The sequence below is a fragment of the Berghia stephanieae genome, chromosome 13 (assembly GCF_034508935.2).
Source record: "Berghia stephanieae isolate SIO BIC M18660-M18661 chromosome 13, UCSD_Bste_1.3, whole genome shotgun sequence".
NCBI lineage: Eukaryota > Metazoa > Mollusca > Gastropoda > Nudibranchia > Aeolidiidae > Berghia > Berghia stephanieae.
Window position 1 is genome coordinate 2536568 of NC_088372.1, and position 25851 is coordinate 2562418.

Below are 25851 nucleotides of genomic sequence, written 5' to 3' on the forward strand. Positions count from 1 at the left end.
TTTTTCACCTATATATAGTTCAAAGATGACGTCACTAAGGTTGTTAAGGTTGTTATTGTTATTTGCAATCCGCGTTTATGAGTAATTCTCACTGAACTGTATTAACCAGACTATAAACGTTCATGGCAATGTTATGGACTTCTTCGCCAAGCGCGTACTATCTATAGATAGAATGCGCTTGGCCAAGGAGTTCACAACATTGCCATCCGGAAGTATAACGGACCAACACACAAACTCTGTGTAACCATGAACTTTTATAGTCTGGTTAATACAGTTTAGTGAGAACAACTCACAAACGCGGATGGCAAAAACAATAACAAAGGCCTGAGTGACGTCATCTGCATACTATCTATAGAGAGAGAGATAGAGAGATAGTTCCCGAAATCATTGTCTTTGTACTTACAGAATCATCTGCGTTGTGTGTGTGTGTTTGTGTGTGTATGTGTGCATGTTTGTGTGTGTGTGTTAGACAACTAGATAGACAATACCTTTGTTGATATTTTGTTTCCCTTGTGTATGCAGACGTTGGTGGTGTTGACTTTGTTTTATCTGGAGCTTTAGAGCTTTTTTATGTATCGGAATATCCACTTAATTTGCTCAAGGCGCTTTAGAAGGAGTCCCTGGTCAACAGCAACATTTAACATGTAGGACGAGACATGCCGCCTGTTAGGCAATATTTAAAATTTTCGGACAAAGACAACGCTGTTAACGACCAGGTACTCATTTTACACCTGAGTACGGTGAGATAAAGTGAGTAAAGAGCCTTTTCCAAGGACTCAACTATGCGCCGAGCGCGAGGCTCGAATCCAGGACCTTCCGATCCGAAAGCGAGTGTCATACCACAAGAGCACATAGCCGGTTTTTCTATTTCCCGAGTTAATTATGCTTACCAGCACGATGTGTAATTGATATCCATCTCTTGTTGTCAAGTCGTGACGAAGTTTTTACATACAAAACATGTCGTTTTCATTTGAAATAAAACGATTTCTTTCTTTTTAGTCTTTTTGCATGTTTCTGAAAAACAATCATTTTGTTTTTATTGTATTTTTGTTTATGAATATCTAATGTCCATTTTTCTATTTTAATGAATCATCATAATTTTATTCAGAATTCTTTTTTTTTTACATTTCCACGATGATGAAACATCTTGTTTATATTTTTCAAATAATAAAGAAAATGACGCAAAATATTGTCCATTATAACAATATCCGATAAGTGGGTTTGGATATCAGACCTGCATATATTTACACGTTGTCTTAATTGAATACCCCCCAACCCCCCGCCCCCCCCCCTCCAAAAAAAAAAAAACAAAACAAAATAAAGAACAAACAAATATATAATTTCTACTTTCATTGAGGGAGCCTTTGTTTGACAAGATATATAAAAAATAGACATGGCCATTATACTGGTTATCTTTAAGTGATTTTATTCACAATTTCCGTTTTTATAATAAGACAATTATGTAATGGATTGAATAAAATTATTTCATTTCCAAATCCACGCTTTTCACTAACACCTATTTGCCATGATGTTGCTGGTCAAATAAATGTGCAAAGTTGTCAGTCTCTCGTAGTCGTAGAAACACTTAGGAACCGGTTTGATGAATTTGTTGTAAATTAATTTGGGTGGGTGTTCTGCTCGTTTAGACTGGATATCTATCAGCATAAACCAACCAAAGACATTAAGTTGCCCGCCGTTGTAAATGAGAAAAACAGGAAATGTGTTATCGCAGTCCATATCCTCACGTGCGTCGTACCAGTAGTGCTGCCCCATCGTTGGAAAACACTGCCCCTTGAACCATTTCGTTCCAACCAAGCCGGTTTCTACCCTAGGGATTGAAATAATGTCCGTCTCAGGATCATTTCCGTTTTGGATATAAAGATGTGTACCCGTACCGTGACTCTCAAACGTTGTTGAATTTCGACCAGTCGTGCAAATCATACCAGGGTCTACGAAGTAAACCGACAGGACGAAATTGCCCTCATCGTCTCTGACAAATGGCGGCTTCATTTGCGAAGTCGGATATCCGGTCTCTTGTTCAATTTCTGACGTCACCACATTTTGAACGCCTGCGATGTAACCGCTGACGTCATACAATAAGACTAGTAAGAAATCGTCATTTTCTACGTAACGAGATCCTCTCCACTTGCCGTGCACGTCGCAGTCACTGACTTTCTTGAATCCTTGGGCAAGAGCATCTTGGGAAGTTCGGGGCATGGAGTTGAAAAATCCTGGAACTCCTGGTTTTCCCCATGTCACTTTCAGATCGTCCCATTTTTTCACTGAAATACAAATTTATATGAAAATATTTAAACTTGAGCTTAAATCTGAGCTTTTATATAGCGCAATATCCACTAAACGTTCTCCACTCACTTTACAAGAGGTGCCTGTTAGGCGATTTTACATTTTTTTCTCGGACAGAGACAACTCTGTTAACGGCCATATACTCATTTTACACCCCAGGTACGGTGAGAGAATGTGAGTGAACAGCTTTTTTCAAGAACTCAACTATGCCCCTAGCGAGGCTCGAACCCACTGCCTTTCGATCCGAAAGCGAGTGACATACCGCAAGACCACATAGCCGCATATAGCCATACATGAACTGAATGGCCATCCAACCTGGTGTCCGTATAAGGACTCAACACCACTATACAGGACATTCCTCTGGTAAGCCACCGCTTGGGACCAACCCACCGCTCCAAAAAAAAAAAAACAACAAAAAAAAAACAAAAAAACAAAACAAATGCAAAACAAAACAAAACAAACATACAAACTACCAGATAAAGAACTGAACAAGTGTGTGTGTGTGTGTGTGTGTGTGTGTGTGTGTGTGTGTGTGAAATGCTCCGGACAAAGCAAAAAAAAAAAAAAAGAAAAATACAAGAAAAGAAACCATGCCAAAATTCAGTCCATTTCGACTGGGGATCGAACCTCAGACCTTCTGTTTACAAACTACCAGATGAGGGTCAGAAAAATACAAAACATTTTACTTCACTCGGGATGGATCTCAGTCCCTTTCCTTGTGAATCGAGTGTTCTACCAACTTAACCATACTATTAGGATTTCCTGCTTACTTTGAACAGCCCCTTTTTGACATACAAAACCCCTTTTCCTGAAGCAGGGCTTGACCTTCCACCTCCCGTGTCGATTCGCAATGATCTCAACACAGTTTTTAATATTTGGCCTCATTTTCGGTTCTCTCTTCCTCCAATTCGTGTATGAATCCTGAAATAAAATAATCAATTGATTTATTGTATACATGGCGGTTTTGACAGCGTGGCTCAGCAGTAGGGGTCTTTGTTTCGTACCCAAATGGGGCCGAGTTCGATCACCCACCGCTGTGCTGTAAGGCCTTGAGCAAGTCACATCGCCCTAGCTCACTTTGCGGCGCTGCACTGCGGCTGACGCCTGGGTTATTTAAGCCTGCCCTTGGAGCAGACCCTAAAGACAAATATCCCCATAATTATGAATAAAGGGAATTTAAAAATGTATCGTTTATTCCTCTCCGCACCCTCCCCCTCCCCCACAGGACATATAATGGAACCACATTTCCGTCTAATACAGTACCAGTTGCCTGTTAGGAGTTTTTGTATCAACCCTCTTTCTCACAACAACCCTCTAACTGCATAAAGAATGAGAGAAGTATGATATCTTTGTTTTGTTGCTTTTATACGGATCGACTTCCCCGACTGCTACCACTACTTTGATATTAAAACAAAAATCTAGCAGCATTTTTTATAATCAATTGTCAACTTACCAGCCTTTTTTATACTCAATTGTCAACTTACCAGCCTTTTTTATAATCAATTGTCAACTTATCAGCCCTTCTTACAATCAATTGCTAACTTACCAACCCTTTTATAATCAATTTTCAACTTATCAGCATTTATTATAATCAATTTTCAACTTACCAACCTTTTTTTATAATCAATTGTCAACTTACCAACCTTTTACCACTGACAGACAAAAGTAAGCCAGACTTCTCGTGATCGGAAATACCTATCCAGTATCGATCCTTCTTAACCGGGAGAAGAGCTGAAAATAAAATAGGGTGACTTCTGACTAATTGTTTTCAAAGAGCATTATTTCGTATTAAACTGATCCTATGTGTGGCTATGTGGTCTTGTGGGTATCTTAATCGATCGAAAGTCTTGAGTTCGAGATTTGCTCGGCGCATAGTTGAGTCCTCGGAAAGGACGCTTTATCCATATTTTCTCTTGGTACTCAGGTGTAAAATGAATAACTGGCCGTTCTTTTTTTTCGGAAAAAAATTGCAGTATCGCCTAACTGGCGTCTTGCCTTGTTCTACATGTTACTAATAGCTGCTGGTTAGAGACCCTTTGTAAAGCCCTTTGAGCACTTTAGTGGATATGTAAAAATATCTCAAAGGGGAAGAGGAGATGGGGGAGAAGAAGAAGAAGAAGAAGAAGAAGAAGAAGAAGAAGAAGAAGAAGAAGAAGAAGAAGAAGAAGAAGAAGAAGAAGAAGAAGAAGAAGAAGAAGAAGAAGAAGAAGAAGAAAGAAGAAGAAGAAGAAGAAAAGAAGAAGAAGAAGAAGAAGAAGAAGAAGAAGAAGAAGAAGAAGAAGAAGAAGAAGAAGAAGAAGAAGAAGAAGAAGAAGAAGAAGAAGAAGAAGAAGCAGAAGAAGAAGAAGAAGAAGAAGAAGAAGAAGAAGAAGAAGAAGAAGAAGAAGAAGAAGAAGAAGAAGAAGAAGAAGATAAACAAACAATAAAAATCAAATGATAGCCCACATCCACAATGTAATATTTCTTACCTCTAACAAACTCATTCAACTCTGAGTCTTCAATTTGGACTAGATCTGAGCCCTCCGTTTGGCAAGTCTTTCTTGCCTCTTCCCACGACATCCTTTCTTCATACACTTTGATGCAGTGTTCATCATTGTATTTCTCCCATGAATCGTCCGGGCATTCCTTGGCTCCTGAATGAGAGGAAAAAAATTATAAACTCTCTCCTTTCCAGTCATTTTCAGATATTTCTCCCCCAATACATCACACCCACCTAACCCAAAAATAGATTTTCCTTACTCAAACAGAAAAGGTCAAGTGCATTCTATACATGATAATGGTCAGAAAATTAGCTTTACAACACAGTGTTATGTTTGTTTTAGCTGTAGCAATAACTTTTCTATAGTTGGTATCATGCACAAAAGAAATCAGGATGAAAAAAATTGTTGATTTCATCATAACAAATGTGACCATTTTCCTATGGTTAGTAAGGCGGCGATTAATATAATAATGATAATATTTTTTTTTAATTACGCCCTTTCGCAATGGCACCATAAGATCCCGTCGCCTAGGCATTCCATGTAGGATTATCTATCAAACAGGATGTCTCATGTCAACAGAAATTATCCATGTTGTCAAGTGAGCAAATTGGAGGTAAATATTCTTGCCCAAAGAAAAAAAAACGAAAGGGCATGAAGCGGGGCTCAAACTGGGGACTTTCCGGATCACAGTGCAGTATCTTAACTACTAGACCACTTCGCCCCCCATAATAATCATAATGAATTTTATTTATGTTACTCCCAGACTTCTGTACAATAAAGATCAAGGCCCATAACAAGAATCCATTCAAATCTCAAAACAAGTGTCTAAAAAGTGTTCGACCGGCTGTGTGGTCCTAGGTTCAAACCTCGCTCGGCGCATAGTTGAGTCTTTGGAAAAGGCTCTTTACTCACATACTCTCACCGTACTCATGTATAAAATGAGTACCTGGCCGTTAACAGCGTTGTCTTTGTCCGAAAAAGATTGTAATATTGCCCACAGGAGTCATGTCCCATTGTACATGTCAAGTGTTGCTGTTGTTCAGGGACCCCTTGTAATATATATGTATATATCATGAAAAAGGAGTTGGAATTCTTTTAGACAAATCAACATCAAAGTGCTAGTTAGATCATGTTGCAATCTCAGAAAGAGTTATTTTAGTAAAGTTGAAAGGAAACCCGTTTAATGTTAATATTATTCAAATATATGCCCCGGCATCAGACAGGGACGAAAACACAATTGAGACATTCTATCAAGATATGGAACAAGCATTAAAACAATGTAAATCTGATGAAATTCGTTTAATAATTGGTGATTTCAATGCAAAGGTTGGTAACGAGAGAGTTGAAAATATCGTTGGCCCCCACGGACTAGGTACCAAAAATGATAGAGGGGAAAGACTTGTCGACTGGTGTCGACCTTACTATTGTCAATACATGGTTTAAAAACCACGATAGAAAGAAGTGGACATGGATAAGCCCAGGTGGCCTTTATAGAAATCTGATAGACTTTATTCTGGTCCAACATCGATTCAGAAATATCGTACGCAACGCAACAACTATTCCAAGCGCAGATTGTAATAGTGACCACAGACCTGTCAAGGCCACGCTAAAAATAAAACTTAAACAAATAAAGAAAAAGAAAGTGGAACCAAAACTGCAATTAGGTCTATTGAGAATTAACCATCAAATAAAAAATGATTACAAAGAATGGGTGAAAGAAAAAAGTGAAAACTTGACCTCAGATATAAACACAGATGAGTACTGGAATCAAGTATCGAACTGCATCACAGAATCTGCAAGAGAATCTATTCCATCTTTGAAAAAAAACACGAACCAAAACATAAGTGGATGGATGACAAGATCTTGAAACTGATGAATGAAAGACGAAAACTAGAACGCAACAGCAATGAATATCAAGAAGCTAATAAGATTATAAAACGTGAGTGTAAGAGAGCAAAGGAAGATTATATTGAACATGAATGTCACAGAATTGAAAGACTAAAACAATCTAACACCAGACAATTCTACCAGTCAATACAAGATCTAAATGGAAAACGCCCAGCCGTGGCAAGAAAATGCGTAAAAGACGCAAACGGTAATATACTTATCGACAACAACAAAATTTTGGTACTTTGGGCAGTATACATAAAAAATCTATACGCGGATGACAAAAGAGGGACGAGCTTGGATAAAGAAATCTCTACGGTGAACACGGGTCCCCAGATTATAATAATAATAATAATAATAATAATAATAATAATAATAATAATAATAATAATAATAATAATAATAATAATAATAATAATAATAATAATAATAATAATAATAATAATAATAATAATAATAATCTTTATTGTCCAAATTAAAGGCAATTCATGTGAGGTAAACAATGCTCAGTTTGGTTCATGGTATGAACATCAACACATTTACAAATACAGACACAGCCATACACGAACATACACGCTTGCACATTGTTTCTACACATGTATACAAAAGAAATGAGCGTACATACAAACACATATGCATGCCTACATTCATACATACATACATACATACATGCATACATACATACATACATACATACATACATACATACATACATACATACATACATACATACATATACATACATACATACATACATATATACATACATACAGACACACAGACAGACAGATAGAACGATACGATATATTTGCTGGGACAGCAGATAACCATATTATAAATATAGTGTCTTATATTAAGAAGAAGATGGCAATGAGTGTGATGATGATGATGTGATGATGATGATGATGATGATGATGATGATGATGATGATGATGATGATGATGATGATGATGATGACTACGATAATGATGATGATGATGATGATGATGATGATGATGATGATGATGATGATGATGACTACGATAATGATGATGATGATGATGATGATGATGATGATGATGATGATGATGATGATGATGATGATGATGATGATGATGATGATGATAACGACGGCGGCAATGTCGATGATGATGATTCACGACACTGCTTCTCGTTATTTTCATTGGTCATTATGCGAGAAGAAGTAGAAGCTGCTTGTAAAGAGATGAAAAGGGGGAAAGCGGTAGGCCAAGATAGCTTCTCAATAGAATTGATTGACGCCCTCGACGATCTGGGAATAGACATTCTGACAAAAGCCTTTAATGTCTTATAAATTAAAAGGGTGAATTGCCTAATGTCTTAAGACAATCGGGATTCCTTACGATACCCAAAAAAACAAAGTACTATTGACTGTGACCAACACAGAACAATCAGCACAATGAGCCAGGCCACAACAATTCTGTTAAGAATACTTATGAAAAGAATGAGGAGCAAGATCTCTCCAGAGATAAGTGTCGAGCAGTTTGGTTTTGTTAAAGAAAAGGGTACCGTAAATGCAATCTTTACATTGAAAACATTAATGCAACGGTCAATCGAAAAACAAAAATCACTTTATCTATGCTTCATTGATTATTCCAAAGCTTTTGATTCAGTACAGCACGATACGCTATTCAAAATCTTAGAAAAGATCGGTATAGACAGTAAAGACCTTCGACTTGTGAAAAACTTATATTGGAATCTGAGCGGCGCATAACTGAGTCCTTGGAAAAGACTCTTAAACCACATTATCTAGCCGTACCCAGGAGTAAAATGAGTATCAGGCCGTTAACAGCACTGTCTCTGTTGGGAAAATAATAATATCTCTTTACAGGCACCCTGTTCCGCCCTACTTGTTAGTTATTGCTGCTGGCTTTGCAAAGGACACCGACCGCGTTTACTGGATATTGCGCTATATAAATGCTCGATTTTTTTTTTAGTTCTGTTGTTTTTTGTTTGTTTGTTTGTTTGTTTTTGTTTGTTTAGCTTTTGCTTTTTCTTTAAAAAAATCAAAAGATCTTTGTTGTTTGTTGGACAGGATGGGTAGGGGTTTAAATGGTGGTATGATATCAGGATAGCATCAGGTGGACATGTCATAGGGATTACGTGATTTAATAGGGTGATTGTCATGATCGAGCTTTGTTCTTTTAAATTAATAGAGATAGGGAAAACAGGTGATCGGCGTATTATTTTTTTAAATACCCAATCATTATTTCGTACATTATATTTACTAGTAAAGCATAACTGGGAGATAATAGCCTTGAAGTTCAGTCGCATCGTGACTTTAGAAATTGACAATTATTTAGCAGCTGTGATATTTATGGATGCTCAAAATTAATTATAGAGTCCAATGTCAATACAACCCTATTAACAGTAAATTGAAATCGTGATTTTGTAGTTAAAAACACAATCATTCTTTCTAATCCACGAAAACAAACTATACATCATTTACATGACGTGTTTTGATTGCTTGAAAGTACTTCTCCGTCTCCCTTGAACTCTGAACTAACATCAGAGGTTTGATCATCTTGAGACTAAAGAATAAGAGGCCGCAATTTTGCCTCAATAAATCAAGAATAGCAACTGAACAAATGTAATACAGTCTGTTAAAATGGAATTCAATGAGATTTCAAGCTTTGAAGAACATGAAAACAGAAATACATTAGAAACTTCAAACTTAAGTGTCACCTGTGACATTTTAACCAATGGTCACAAATGGTCACAAAAAGTACCAGAAGTCACACAAACACTAGATAAATATCAGCCATGGTAATGAATTCATGTAACCAGACGATAACATCACCCTACTGCTCAAATCTGCTTGTTTGTAGTAATTTAGTGTCTTAATAGTAAAACAAATCATTTCTTGACAACCCTTCAAATTATCTGGATTCGTCAAAAGCTTGACTTTTGTCTTTTTCTTTATTCATACAACCCTGAAAAAAAAAATTAGAATTAAAAGGAAATGATTAATTGTGTCAAAATCACAGTCTCAGATGAGATGTCATAATATCATATTTGTAAATAGAATAACAGATGAAAACATAATTTTTTGGTGGCACTTTGTAATATCCAATATCAAGTGTTGCTTGTGACAATGTAAAATAGCGATGACACCAAAGTTCAACTTACCTTTTCTGCATGGAGCCACGCTGGAAAGGCGAATTAAAGTGCTGCACATCAAAGGCTGGTAAGAAGAGTGGATCAAAATTGCGAATCGCCATTAAACGAAACAAACTTCCACGTGTTCACGCATGCCGTGTTGCTTGTGACAAATGACACCAAAACCAATAAACCTCAATATCAGCAAAATGGAATACATTTACTCCAAGATTTGAGTTCAAAAGGAAAATCTATGCTTTTTTCTCATAATAAAACATTTTATAACCATTAAATATGAGCTTTAAAGTTTCGTGTCGAGTCTTAGTATTGTGCTGTGTTTTATGACGTCAAAGGTCACAAGCAATACCAACTTTTTAAGAACTCTATATGAAACTTAATCAGATATGTAATCTACTGCAATTGCGTTTAAAAGTAAATTTTGACTTTATACTATTAGTCAAATTTAAATCATGTCAGCTAAAACATCACATTTAATTTCTACATGCTTTCTAAAAAGGTGATGCGTTGACCTCGTTTTAAGCACATGCCAAACAGCATTCAAATTTGACTTTCAAGTTGTTTATTTCATATTCTGTCATCATAACCACCGCGATTCAATCCCTTACCTGCCAGGTACACCATGAATGACAACACAATCAGCCAACACCTCAACATCGTTCACCTTTTGCTTTGCCTGCCTGGTGTATTCAAATTTCTTTCCTACAAAAAGAAAATGAAATTTTATTTACACCACATCATGACAATATCACCACAAAACAATTAATTGTAATATCCCGGTGGCGTTGATGATGATGACTATATGGTCTAGCTGTATGTATCTCGCTTTCGGAACGGAAGGTCCAGGGTTCGAGACCCGCTGGAGTGGCGCATATTTGCTTGAGTTCTTGGAAAAGGCACCTTACACACATTCTCTCACAGTACCCCGGTGTATAATCAGTACCTGTCCGTTAAGAAGGGTTGTCTCTACTACTACTACTACTACTACTACTACTACTACTACTACTACTACTACTACTACTACTACTACTACTACTACAACTACTACTACTACTACTACTACTACTACTACTACTTTCTTCAGCAATTAATGTCTTTGACAGGTGTCTTGTCTTGAGCTTTTATATAGCGCTATATCCACTTAATGTACTCAAAGTGTACTGTTATATTTTTACTTTTCTTCCGTGATTTTCACTTTCCATGGTGTTCATTGAATTTATAAAAAAATAATGTGAAATTGAATGTAAGCTTCAATTTAATTACAAAAAATAGATCAAAATAAAGTTTCGGGTTTCCCCTTTATCAACAAAACAGGATGAATGAAACACTACAGATGAATGAGATAATGTGGTAGTGGCGTAGTTAAGATGTTTATTCAGATCGATAATAAAAATTGATATTATTATTTAATTGTTTCCATTTATAATGCTGACAACGGTCTTACGTGCCCAACAATGGGTAGAGACGAAATATATATGTGTGTGTGTGTGTGTGTGTGTGTGTGTGTGTGTGTGTGAACATAGTTCTGGGTACGATCCAGGTGACAGGTGCTTTGGGCTCTATTGATCCGAATGTGATGTGAATAGTAGCCTGCTGCAAGAGGAAGACTTTATAATATAATTATATATACTAAAATGTAGGTAAAAGCTTAAAAAAAGAACTTTTAAAAAAATGTAATAGAAGTAGTGATAATGGTATTAGTGGTATTAGCTGTAATAGTAGTAGTATTAGTAATGGTAGGAGTTTAGTAGTAGTAGTAGTAGTAGTAGTAGTAGTAGTAGTAGTAGTAGTAGTAGTAGTAGTAGTAGAGAGCTGCGCCGGTGTTACCAATACTTAGCTTCTATACCAGGATAAATCATTCGTTTGGACCGAAAAATAAATAAAAAACTTACCGCTTACCGTCAAAAGCAGTTTAGATTTGAAGATGCATTTGTTTTCTATCAAAAAACATTCGGTAATGGACAATCCTTGATGAATTTCAAAAGTTGTGTTGAAATTATATCCTAATTGTTTTCATGATTAATTCCTCGCGAAATCGTGTGGGTCCCGTTTCTGTTATCAAGGTACCGCCTAGCCAGGCAGGGTTGCCAGATCATTTTTGAGTAAGAGACCAAACTAGCTATAGCAAGAGGCCAGATTCCTCGGCAGGAGCCCAAATACCACCAAACCCACCTTAGCCTCGCGAAAACTCTTTAGATTTGTTAAACAATTTAGATAGGATAAGGAAAATTCGTATATATAGAAGCATTAGCAAATGCAATCTGTGGCGTTAGCACGTGTTGCATTTAGATATTTAGATTGCCAAATAAAATAAGTTTTACCGGTACCAGAGTAAAACGATATGACGGGGAAAGTCAGAGGAAGCCAAAAAGTTGGTTACAGGAGGCCAAGTGGCCAAACCAAATTTTGGGAGGCCAAATGGCTTGGGAAAAGGCCAAATTTCTCAAATTTGGCCACCAGGAGGCCAAACTAGCAACCCTGGCCCCAGGTTTTTAAAAAAGTTTATTGGGAAAAAGATACGGAACAAAGTGTCCATAGATAGGTATGCAATTTGGTGCATTAGTGCAGTAAAAAGGCCTTTTTTTTCTTTTATTCAATAAACTTGACTGCTGGTGGACCCTAGGCCTCTCTACAAGTCCAAGAAATAATACTCACTTTTTCTCTGCTCCAACGAAAATATCTACCCCCTACCGGTCTAATTATTTGTAGCAGATGACAAATTTCTCAAAACGGTCACGTGACACTGTAAAAACAACACAGGAAGTCCATGAAAGCTTATTTACGGCATTTCCTTTGAACCGTGTAAACAACAAAATTTCGTTTTCATTCGACTCAACGGGTCAGATTGGCCGGTATTTTTTAACGAACTAAAGTTCTGAAAAATCAAAATGTTTCTTAGAAAGTTGAAAGATGCTAGTTTTTGAAACAGAGGTAGGTTTTTAAAAAAAATCTTTATATTTTACGTGAATGCATGCTCAAGGCGAGTTGGACGTGCAGCGGAGGTTGGTAGGCCAAAGGCCCACCTCTCTAGTAGTAGTAGTAGTAGTAGTAGAAGTAGTAGTAGTAGTAGTAGTAGTAGTAGTAGTAGTAGTAGTAGTAGTAGTAGTAGTAGTAGTAGTAGTGGTAGTGGAGTAGTAGTAGTAGTAGTAGTAGTAGGTAGTAAGTATAGTAGTGTAGTAGTAGTAGTATAGTAGTAGTAGTAGTAGTAGTAGTGAGTAGTAAGTAGTAGTAGTAGTAGTATAGTAGTAGTAGTAGTAGTAGTAGTAGTAGTAGTAGTAGTAGCAGTAGTGAGTAGTAGTAGTAGTAGTAGTAGTAGTAGTAGTAGTAGTAGTAGTAGTAGTAGTAGTAGCAGTAGTGGTAGTAGTAGTAGTAGTAGTAAGTAGTAGTAGTAGTAGTAGTAGTAGTAGTAGTAGTAGTAGCAGTAGTGGTAGTAGTAGTAGTAGTAGTAGTAGTTGTAGTAGTAGTAGTAGTAGTAGTAGTAGTTGTAGTAGTTCTGGCTCAAACCTATTCTTCAGGCGATAACAACAACAACAACAACAACAACAACAACAACAACAACAAAATAACACATTGGAAATATACATTAATGTGTATATGTATTCATTGTTTGTGTTGTTGTTGGCTAGTATTCCTTTAAAAAATAATAATGGAGGGGCGGGGGTGGGGGGTGGGCAGCGTGGCTCAGTGGTACGGTCCTTGCTTCGTACCCGCAAGGTACCGAGTTCGACCACCCGCCGCTGTTCTCTGTGACCTTGAGCAAGTCACCATCTCGCCCTAGCTCAATTTGCGGCACTGCACTACGGCTAACGCCTGAGTTATTTCAGTCTTCCCTTGGAATAGACCCTAGATTCAAATTTACCCCTATGGGATAAATAAATGGAATTTTATTTTGTTTATTTTACAATTTTGTGGCAAACTTGATACAATCACGAATACACTGCTATAGATAGAATGAAGATGACGTCACTCAGGTCTTTGTTTTTGTTTTTTGCCATCCGCTATTATGAGTCATGCTCACTGAATTGTATTAACCTGACTATAAACATTCATGAATACACACAGTTTTTCGTGTTGGTCCGTTATACTTCCGGATGGCAATGTTATGTGCTTTTTAGCCAAGCGCATACTATCTATAGATAGAATGAAGTTGATCTCAATCCGCTCTTTGTTATTAATTTTAGAACTTCAGTTGAGAGACTCAGGCGGGTTTCAAAGCAATATTCGCCAGGCAGACAGAATACGAGGGTATTTTTCTTAAACTCATAGCATCAATAACAGATCGTTAACCGCTCTTTGTTAACAAGGGTGGGACGTGTTACTAAATAGAGCTATTTCGAAATATAAACACTATATACAAAAAAAAAAAGTTTCTTGCGTGTAAAGCGAGTGTTCTAACAACTGATCTAAGTGGAACCTCTTAAGAAGATGAGTCAAACAATATTTTTTTCTCACGGGTTAAGTTCTGATGCACCAGACAGGTGCATGAAAAAGGAGAGCTGTACTTGAAGTGCTTACCTAAAGTGATTGGTTGTTTTGGTGGCGACAGTTTGAAGTGGCAGCTGTCTATAGATAGTATGCGCTTGGCTAAGAAGTTCACAACATTGCCATCCGGAAGTATAACGGACCAACACACAAAACTGTGTGTAATCATGCACGTTTATAGTCTGGTTAATACAGTTTAGTGAGAAGTACTCATAAACGCGGATGGCAAAAAAAAATAACAAAGACCTGAGTGACGTCATCTGCATACTATCTATATAACGTACCAAAACACACAGTACGATGTGTAGCCGCCTTGAACGCTTATAGATAGATCGAAGATGACGTCACACAGGCCTTTGTTATTGTATTTTGCCATCCGCGTTTGTGAGTAATGCTCACTGAACTGTATTAAACCGACTATAAACGTCCATGGATGCACACAGTTTTGTGTGTTGGTCCGTGATACTTCCGGATGACAATGTTATGAACTTCTTGGCCAAGCGCATTCTATCTATAGAATGTTGATAGAATTCATTGAGAAGTAAATATTGAGCTTATAATATTGAGCTTTTATATAGCGCAATATCCACTTAACGTGCTCAAAGCGCTTTACAAGGGGTCCTTGGTCAACAGCAACATTTAACATGTAGGACGAGACATGACGCCTGTTAGGCGATATTACAATTTTTCGGACAAAGACAACGCTGTTAACGGCCAGGTACTCATTTTGCACCTGAGTACGGTGAGAGAATGTGAGTAAAGAGTCTTTTCCAAGGACTAAACCATGCGTCGAGCGAGGCTCGAACCCAGGACCTTCCGATCCGAAAGCGAGTGTCATACCACTAGACCACATAGTCGCAAGTAATCATCAAGTTAGCTATTGTCTAAAAAATAATAACAAAGAGCTGAGTGAGGTCAATTTCGTTCCTACTATAGATAGTATGCGCTTGGCTAAGAAGCTCATAACATTGCCATCCGGAAGTATAACGGACCAACACACAAAACTGTGTGTATCCATGAATGTTTATAGTCAGGTTAATACAGTTCAGTGAGCATTACTCATAAACGCGGATGGCAAAAAACAATAACAAAGACCTGAGTGACGTCATCTTCGAACTACCTATAAAGTTTATTTCTAATACAGATAGATCAAAGTTGACGTCACTTATGTCTTAGTTATTGTTTTTTGCCATCCGCGTTTACGATAATTCTCACTAAACTTAATTAATCTGACTATAAACGTTTATCGATACATACAGTTTTGTGTGTTGGTCTGTTATACTTCCGGATGGCAATGTTGTGAGCCTCTTATCCAAGCGCATACTATCTATAACTAAAATTTGGCCCAGGATGTCGTATCTTTCTATCTTCAGTTGTGTGATTACTTCTCACCAAATTCTCTCCAACAGAATAATATAAACTTTAAAGTTTAAACATAAATTTGCGTATTTGTACAATTGATATGGCGGGTAGAAATCGGTTATATTATATTTAAACCCATATCATCAATATCCAGGTACTACGTATAGATAGTGTGAAGTTGACGTCACTTGGGGTTTTGTTATTGCTTTTTGCCATTCTCGCCTATGAATAATTCTCACTATACAATATTAACCAGACTATAAACGTTTAACGTTACACATAGTTTTGTGTGTTGGTCCGTTATACTGAGGCATGTCAATGTTGCGAGCTTCTTAGCCAAGCGCGTAATATTAAAACGTAGCCATTGTAAAGTTATAGATAGTATGCAGATGACGTCACTCAGACCTTTGTTATTATTTTTGCCATCCGCGTTTGTGAGTTGTTCTCACTAAACTGTATTAACCAGACTATAAAAGTTCATGGTTACACAGAGTTTGTGTGTTGGTCCGTTATAATTCCGGATGGCAATGTTGTGAACTCCTTGGCCAAGCGCATTCTATCTATAGCCTGATACTGAAATCCAAAAGGACTGGCAGTTTGACGTCATTAATTGCCGCCTAGTGAGTTGTTAGTAGAGCTCAAGGAAACAAGTTATTTCATTGGTTGAACTATTGAAAACAACTCACGATTTGTTTTCTTTTGTGGCAAAAGACTGGCATTTTGACGACATTTTTTGGTCAGTGTCAGACCATAAGTTTACGCGCTGAGTAACCAGGGTAAATTACGGATATCGTCGGTATGAGGTTTGAGTGAGTTAATATTGATTCACAGTTGGACAGCCCGGGACAGCATAAAAGTGCATAATATTATGCAGCTGGTTGCACACCACAATTTCATATGAATAACACGACACGTTTTCATACACAGAGAAAAATACAATTTAAAAAAAAGATTTTAGCCAGAAAACTCTATCTTCAAACATCGATTGATTATCTCTCTCCTCACCAGCCATTTTCAGGATTTTCCCCAAAACTTCACACCCAATTAACACAAAAATATATTTTTTATCACTTAAATACAACAGCAGTATGTTCTTGCGATAAATGATTTCTATAGCAAAACATTAGCAATGACTATCCCGCACAAATCTTTGGGCCTCTTTTTCGCTCAAGAAGTGCCCGAATTCGCGTCAAAATATGGGACGAAGCCGTTTCGTATATGCTATTTTTAAAAATTAATTACGACGCTGTTTATCGATGAATATGACTGAAAGTTGGCACACAGTTAGAAAAAAAGGTCATTTTAGATTATGTCGAGCGACAAAATTCGTGCAATTACCAGAAGACCGTTAAAAATAGATTTTTACTCTTTGGAGTAAAATATTTCTAAAACTACCGGGCGTGGAGGTTTTGTCGCTGACAAGGTAATACATGAACATTTCTTCTTTTTGGTTGTAAAATTTCATATGAATATGACGAGTACTTTTCCCGTATTTTTACAAAACACCATCCTAATTTGCTCTTCAAGTTTCAATCTTTTAATACACTTATTACGCATGATACACCAAAGGTCGAAAAAAAAATGCCGAAAAAGCGTCCCATATTTTCGCGTTTTTTTCCTCTTTGCGAGTCATCCAAATAAATGACACCTTTGAAACTGCATAACTTGTTTATTTATGATTGGATTTTCAAAATTAAAAGACATTTTTACTCATTGGAGATAGGGCTTTGATCTTAGACAAAAATTTTCCTCAAAAAGAGAAAAAAAAACATTTTTCATAGTCATTGCTAAAAACATGCTCTGCTCTACAACACACATTGTTTATTTTCTTTAAATTTTATGATGTGCAAAAGAAATTAGATATGAGAAATGTTGGTTGCATTGTAACGAATGTGACGATTTTCCTATAGTTGGTGAGAAGAATTAAAGAAGTTGATAAACAGAGAAGTGGTAAGACCTGGAATGAGATTAAAAAGATAGCTCAGGATAGAGAAGGATGGAAACTGTTTGTCTGTGGCCTATACCCTGACCCAGGGTGAAAAAGGCAATGATGATGATGATGATAGAGAAGGATGGAAACTGTTTGTCTGTGGCATATACCCTGGCCCAGGGTAAAAAAGGCAATGGTGATGATGATGATAGAGAAGGATGGAAACTGTTTGTCTGTGGCCTATACCCTGGCCCAGGGTGAAAAAGGCAATGGTGATGATGATAGAGAAGGATGGAAACTGTTTGTCTGTGGCCTATACCCTGGCCCAGGGTGAAAAAGGCAATGGTGATGATGATAGAGAAGGATGGAAACTGTTTGTCTGTGGCCTATACCCTGGCCCAGGGTGAAAAAGGCAATGGTGATGATGATAGAGAAGGATGGAAACTGTTTGTCTGTGGCCTATACCCTGACCCAGGGTGAAAAAGGCAATGATGATGATGATGATAGAGAAGGATGGAAACTGTTTGTCTGTGGCCTATACCCTGACCCAGCGTGAAAAAGGCAATGATGATGATGATGATAGAGAAGAATGGAAACTGTTTGTCTGTGGCCTATACCCTGACCCAGGGTGGAAAAGGCAATGATGATGATGATGATAGAGAAGGATGGAAACTGTTTGTCTGTGGCCTATACCCTGACCCAGGGTGAAAAAGGCAATGATGATGATGATGATAGAGAAGGATGGAAACTGTTTGTCTGTGGCCTATACCCTGACCCAGGGTGAATAAGGCAATGACGATGATGATGATGAGAAGAGGGTTAAAGTACTTGACTTACTTGTTATAATAAAGCAAGGTTATGTGTAGAAATGCATTGATGGTTGTTGTTATGTGTTCAGCTGTTTTAATAGTTGAGAAAGCCACAAAGCATATTAATATGACACACCGTCTTGAAGCGTTGTCATCGTTAACTATAGATAGCATGCGCTTGGCTAAGAAGCTCACAACATTGCCATCCGGAAGTATAACGGACCAACACACAAAACTGTGTGTGTGTCCTTAAACGTTTATAGTCGGGTTAATACAGTTCAGTGAGCATTACTCATAACCGCGGATGGCAAAAAAAAAAAAAAACAATAACTAAGACCTGAATGACGTCAGCTTCAAACAATCTATAGTCTGACGCGAAGAGCAGCCATCGTAAACTTATAATAGCCTGACACTGGCAAAAAAAGGACGCCATAGGACAAGTCTTTGCCCACGAAAGAAAACAAATCGTGAGTTGTATTCAATAAACTAAAGCACGGAAATCTCGAACAAGTCGGGACCGGGCCTTTGAGATTTCCGTGTTTTCGCGTTTTCCGTGTTGAGTATTTTACAAAGGATATAGGGGAGGTACATGTGGGTGGTCTTGATAAAAGTCATATTATAATGATAACTCTCCGTTATTTAATAATAATAATAATAATAATAATAATAATAATAATAATAATAATAATAATAATAATAATAATAATAATAGTAATAATAATAATAATAATAATAATTGAGCTTTTATATTGGGCAATATCAACTAAATGTGCTCAAAGCGCTTTACACGGGGTCCCTGACCAACAGCAACACATAACATGTAAAACGAGACATGTCGCCTGTAAGGCGATATTACAATTTTTTTACGGACAGAGCCAACGCTGTTAACGGCGAGGTACTCATTTTACACCTGAGTACGGTGAGAGAATGTGAGTAAAGAGCCTTTTCCAAGGACTCAGCTATGCGCCGAGCGAGACTCGAACCCAGGACCTTCCGATCCGAAAGCGAGTGTCATACCACTTGACCACATAGCCGTTAATGTGAACTCTGTCAATAGTCGAGAGTGACACAATTGAATGTCCTTTTATCGGTCATCTTTTACAAAATTACGAAGAGAGTTTTCACTGGTGTTGCGTTTAGTGCGTCTTGTCTTGTTCAATTCCAGAAATGAAATGACAATTCCCACTGCGTGTGCTTAATAAAAAGACAAAGCCAGCATATCGCATTGTGCATTACACACTCAGCACGCGACGTCACAGCCATAACTACCATCCCGGAATTTCCGGATTTGTCCCGGAAATTTGAAAAAAAATAATGGTTGTCCCGGAAAATACGGAAGTTTACTTTTTGTCCCGGAAATTAAAAAAAAATCTACCATTATACTACTTTCACATAATCATCCCTACCACCACTACAACAGCTACCACCACATCATTATCCCTAAAACCACTACTACAACTACCCCCACCACATTATCATCCCACCTATTAATACTACAACTACCACCACATCATCATCCCCACTATCACGACTACAACAACTCCAGCCACATCATCCTCCCTATCAACACTACTACAACAGCTACCACCACATCATCATCCCTACCACTTCTACTACACCAGATATCAGCATCTCATCATCCCTACCACAACTAATACAATTACCACCACCACATCATCATCCCTACCACAACTAATACTACAACTACTTCTGTTACCACCTCATCTTCCCTACCACCAATGCCACAACCTTCACCACCTCCACACCATCACCCCTACAACCACTACTACAACCACCCCCACCACCAGATCATCAGCAATCAAGAAACCATATAATTTGTAAATTGGTTAGCTATTCTCTCTCACACAATGGTTGGAGAAAAATATCTTTTTTTTGTGGTCAGTCATTCTCACCAGTTGTCCTGTTATCTTGATGAATTATCCAAGTAATATAATATTATTAAATCAGTGAGTGAGGATATCCCTTTTGTTGCAAGCAGATTAGTAAATACATATAATATATTACTTATAATAACCTCCAGCACTATTCTAACCATATTAATTCTCTTGATATCAGATGTTTGATTGTCTTTTAAGACATTATTATTATTGCACAATATATTGTTCCTAAAATTTGAGGTTTTATCCGTAAAATGTCCATGAAATTTGAAATTATGAAAGGCCTGCCTTTCATCCGAACCACCAATAGTACTACAACCAACACCATTCCTACGACCACTACAACATATGGTATGCGTTGCACTGTTATATAAGCTCAGGTCTTTACACGTTTTTATAACAAAATATAAATAGTTGTTAATCATAATTAATTTCAATTCAATTCATTGTGTGTTTGGGTTAGTCGTGCTACAAATTTCAATCTGGGCAGACATTCTTGAATTTTTTTGTTTGTTAACAAACAACATTGTGCAATCGTTACACGTCTCATATCAATTGTGTCAGCTGAATGTATAATATGGCCCAGTGTCCTCGGCGAGTGTTGGTTAGTGATAGAAGGGGTTACATTGATCGCAAAGGACATTGTGTCCTTTGATAAGCTGCTTTACATGCAATGCCCTACTCGACACGGATGTATACGAGTGCCTAGCAGAGTCTTATCAATAAAAAGGCAACCTAACAGCTAACTTGTAAGGCTCTCTCTCTGTGGCATATCTACTTGGACGTAGCCTCCCACACAGTCCTTCGGAAGAAGTCTCTGTCTTGTGCCCATCTGCCACATTCCGTCACGCCGTTGTTGAGCCATTCCTGTATGTCCTGTTGCCATCTTCTTTGTGGTCTTCCTCTGTCAGACTGAAAATGAAGATCCTAACATCCTGTATTTTTCCTACTGCAATATATGGATGCGAGACATGGTCTATAACCAAAGAATCAGAAAAGAGAATAACCGCCTTCGAAATGAAATGCTATAGAAAAATCTTACGCATCCCGTGGACAAACAAAGAAAGCAATGCAAACATCATAAAAACACTAGGACTAAAAAAGTCCCTGCTAATGAGTAAGATTAAAAAAAGCTGAAACTTGCCCTGATGAGGGAATGCATGATGCGACTTGTGTTTTTGTGTTTGTGTGTGTGTGTTTATGAACCCTTTATAAGTAGTATATTATCGTTGCTTTTTATCAAAATTCCTTCGTTGATTCATCCAATTATATCTACTTACCTTTCACTTATCAAAAGAGCATTCACGGCAATAGATTAGAACTGGTGAGGATGGCAGAAAATCAAAATCAAAATGCAATAAACGAGGGATTTTGCGTGATGAGTAGAGTAATGGATAATGTCAATGGGCATTTCTAAAGGTGCAGTTTTGTTATTTCATCAGCACTTTTGGTAATTATCATAGGTGCAGTACACTGGCAAAACAGATTATTTTCATTTTGACCAATTTTTTTAAAAATTAACAATTTTTAAGCTGAATGATACAGAGAAATCCGTATATAGTCAACACTCTAAAAGTCAACTCCAATACCAGGTTTCTACTGTGTTGATAAACTAAGAGAACCTCCAATACAATCCAAAATCTCTTAAGCAAGATTAAGGTATAAATCTTTTGGGCGTTGGTTGTTTTGATATATCTGTATTTGAAGTGAGCAATATAAAAAAATGTGTTTTTTTCCCAGTCTATACCAGGCACACGCAAATGTCACATTATCATGTAAACAATTTTATCGGCCCAGCCCACTGTTCAATACATCCAAATGTCACAATAACATGTAAACTACTTTATCGGTCAAGTCCACCATTAAATAAAAAAATCTTAACGATTCAGTGGTTAAACATTGTAAGTCTTCCATTGACATCATGTCGACTATTTGGTGTGTCACTGAAATTTTACAAACCTGATAGATCACTGGTCTGGAGCAAACTTAATCTAATCAGAAAAAAAGCATACTCACTCCACCAATCAGCGGCTATCACCATCACCACCAATATAACGACAACTTATTAGACGTTTCACAAACCTAAACAATGGCTTCAAAAGATAAGTCATTGTTGGTCCTAGTGTAAGGCTATTGGTTAGCGATGGCCTAGCACTGGCGCCCATTAAGACCTATATTTTGACGTCATTTTTAGGTTTCTGATCTTTGCAAAACATTCATTCTCAAACCTGGGACTTGAGGAAGACTCCGCTAAGTCCTAGATTTCAGAATTTTTGACAATATACTTACTTACTTATCATAAAGGGAATGAGATTAGCGAAAGAGTAGCGTCCCTTGATTGGACGTCACCTATAGTCTGTGACGTCACCGGCAGTTATTAGAGAGAGAACGTCATGTTGGTTGTGCGCACGCGTCTCTCGTCATCGGGGATAGAGAGAGAGAGAGATAGATAGATAGATAGATAGATAGAGAGAGAGAGAGAGAGGGAGAGAGAGAGAGAGAGAGAGAGAGAGAGAGAGAGAGAGAGAACAGCGAGCGGTCGCAAAAACGACTGAGCTATCTAGTCAGACCCTCTGATTACCGGTCCGACGCGCAACCATTACACCAGAGAGGCTCGTGTCAAGAATAAAGGTATTAAAATGTCCAAACTATCCTTTTTGTTTTCACTTGTTAATAATATTATCTTACTCCAGTACCTGCTCCCTTGATCCTTAATCTGATATTTGTTACAGTGTATGACATAATCAGACGGATGGTGAACAGGTTCGAACTGAGATATTGCAAATTTTAGTTAGAAGGTAAATTTTTATTGTCAGAAATGAATAAATCAACCCTTTTTGTACATCTTCGGGAAATATCAAAGCTTAATTCCACTTCTTAATTTTTTTACAGCTAGTCGAGTTGAAAAACTATGACATTTAAGAAAAAGTTGTTGGATACCTTACCCATACACCTGACCATAACTTCATGAAAAATCACCAAATTTACTTCAAATAAAGTTTAAAATGCTCTGGGGAGCATATTCTTTCAGAAAATGCAAAATAATAAAATCCAAAATGTTCACCTTCTGACAATTTATATCATGCACTGACAAATTTTCAAAACGGAAAATTTAATCTCTTTGAACTTTTATAATCAATGCCCACCTTATTCAATAATGAATTCATTCAAAGTCCCTCAGAGTCATTTAGCCCATGTAACCGGAGTTTATTCCGATTAATCGCTACCCTTTGGTTAAGACGCTAGTCTATCGCGAAGAACATCAGCCTGATCTAACAGACCGTTGCCTTCGTAAACTCATGGCCTGTCACTGACCAACAAATGACGACAAACGGCAAGTCTTATGTCATTTAAGCAAATAATATTTCACAATTTTAGCTTAAAAATTCAATTACAAACGTCGACTTCACATTATATAACATTGTTTTGAACCGGATGTTTACATATGTGATTGTGACAACGTGTCCATATATGCAGGTCTCACATTGAGACCCAATTATGGGCCTAATTTAACATTATTGTAATGGAGCATATTTTCGGTCATTTAAAAAAATAGATTTCCATTACAACAACGAGGCCATAATAAATTGGGTTATCAGACCTGCAAGACAAGCGCACGTCGGATTGTGACATAATCTCAAGATGGGAATGAATGCATAAAGCGTAAAGATTGAAGGGGACGAGTGATACTGATAGGTTTAATGATCCTAATGATGATGATGATGATGATGATGATTGTAATAAAATTGATAATGATAAAAATAATAATAGTTAATAATAGCACATCTAATATTTAAAATGATGATAATAATAATAATAATAATAATAATAATAATAATAATAATAATAATAATAATAATAATAATAATAATAATAATAATAATAATAATAATAATGATAATGATAATAATAATAATAATAATAATAATAATAATAATAATAATAATAATAATAATAATAATAATAATGATAATATTTTCACACATTTCAGACAAATATTTTATCATTGTTCTACTTACTCTGTGTGAATCAAAGTACAATGGTAGAAATGAGAACGAGCGCACAATGATAGAAACCAGAACAACCTAGATGACGATCGTCATCAATATTTCATCTGTCTCCTGTCTCACCACAACACGAATACAAAAGTAAGCCAAAGTTTTATTGTTATGAAGAGTCTACTTACTTGACACAATCGGTGTTGAGTCATAATTTGCCTACACTTAAAATTTATTCCTATGTGAAAATTTACTGTGTGATGTGATGGATGGGACATCACGTGGTTTGCTCAGATATAAATAATGGTATGCAGTCTTTCTGCGTCATATTGACAGTTGAGATTTTCTCCGTATTTATGTTCTTACGATGGAGTAGCAATTGAATTCAATAGTCTGATGTCACGTTTCCAGCAACGGGGGCCATCGTGGTTCTAAACATAGAAAATCTGTACTGTTTTATTCTACATGCTGGCTAGAACTTTTCATTTGTCTTATGATCAGAATGTGTAAAAGTCAAAACATGATCAGATTTATAATGTTTTTTTTCCCCTCTGGATACGCTGTTATGCTCGTCGGAGAAGTATTTCATAAGGGCGTCCGCCAATGTTACGATAGTTTAGAGCCAGTTACTAAGTTACCATGCGTCACTACGAGGGAAGTGACGTTACGACTGTTGAAGCGTTTTGGAGCGATCTATATTCATGTTTTCATCCAACCGAGTCATCAATCACATGATTTGGTGCTGTCCAACAATTGGATATTTCACAACAAATGTAAACAAACTTGTTCCTTATTTCTTTGCTTCACAGACTACAAAAAAAAAAAAATTCGACAAAGTCAAACATAGGGCTATATTACAACAATTATAGTCAATAGGTATTGTTGATAAAGACCTAAGACTGTTACAAATTCTGTATTATAACCAAAGTGTAAATGTTGCTGCTAGAAGTTCGAAGAAATAAATAATAACGTGAAGTTGAATGTAAGCTTCAATTTAATTCCAAAAACAGATCAAATGAACGTTTCGGGTTTACCCTTTATCAACAAAACAGGATCATCTCATTCATCTGTGGTGTTTCAATCATCCTGTTTTGTTGATAAAGGGGAAACCCGAAACGTTCATTTGATCTGTTTTTGGAATTAAATTGAAGCTTACATTCACCTTCACGTTATTATTTATTATAACCAAAGAGCATTCATTCGCACTGGAAACGCCATCTCTGACCGTATTAAAGAAAAATATAAGACAGGGCTGTGTAGCTTCATCCGATCTATTGAATCTCTATCAGGAAGTAATAAGGAAAGTCACTGGGAATACAGAAGGTAGGAGGCGTCAACATCATTGATATACGTTATGCAGATGGCAAAGGAATTATTGGATCTTCTGAGAGACAATAGGATTCAACAGTCGTACCGTCACTTCCTTCCTAATGACGCATGGTAACCTAGTAACACTGGCTCTAAACTATCGGAACAATGGCAGACGCCCGTATGAAATATTTCTCCGGCGAGCATAAAAAGCGTATCCAGAGGAAAAAAAACCACATAAATTTGATCATGTTTTAC

The 25851-nt window shown here is 37.0% G+C and overlaps 1 protein-coding gene across 1 annotated transcript; it reads right to left on the reverse strand.

The window, feature by feature from the left end:
- Positions 1-1412: 1412 nt before the first annotated feature.
- LOC144958768 (uncharacterized) lies at positions 1413-24490 on the reverse strand. Its single transcript, XM_078890954.1, has 6 exons — positions 24307-24490; positions 10415-10508; positions 4773-4937; positions 3944-4035; positions 3075-3225; positions 1413-2282 (listed from the first exon to the last, which is right to left on the reverse strand). The coding sequence occupies exons 2-6, from the start codon at positions 10461-10463 to the stop codon at positions 1510-1512; spliced, it is 1230 nt and encodes a 409-aa protein (XP_078747080.1). The 5' UTR covers positions 10464-10508; positions 24307-24490; the 3' UTR covers positions 1413-1509.
- Positions 24491-25851: the final 1361 nt, after the last annotated feature.

Bases quoted from the DNA above. Each gene is read 5' to 3' on its own strand.
- LOC144958768 (XM_078890954.1), bottom strand. From the start codon at position 10,463: ATGTTGAGGTGTTGGCTGATTGTGTTGTCATTCATGGTGTACCTGGCA. The intron at 3,226-3,943 runs GTAAGTTGACAA...ATTTTATTTCAG, and splicing joins CTGTCAGTGGTAAAAGGTTG to GATTCATACACGAATTGGAG. The intron at 2,283-3,074 runs GTAAGCAGGAAA...TTTGTATTTCAG, and splicing joins TCAAAAAGGGGCTGTTCAAA to TGAAAAAATGGGACGATCTG.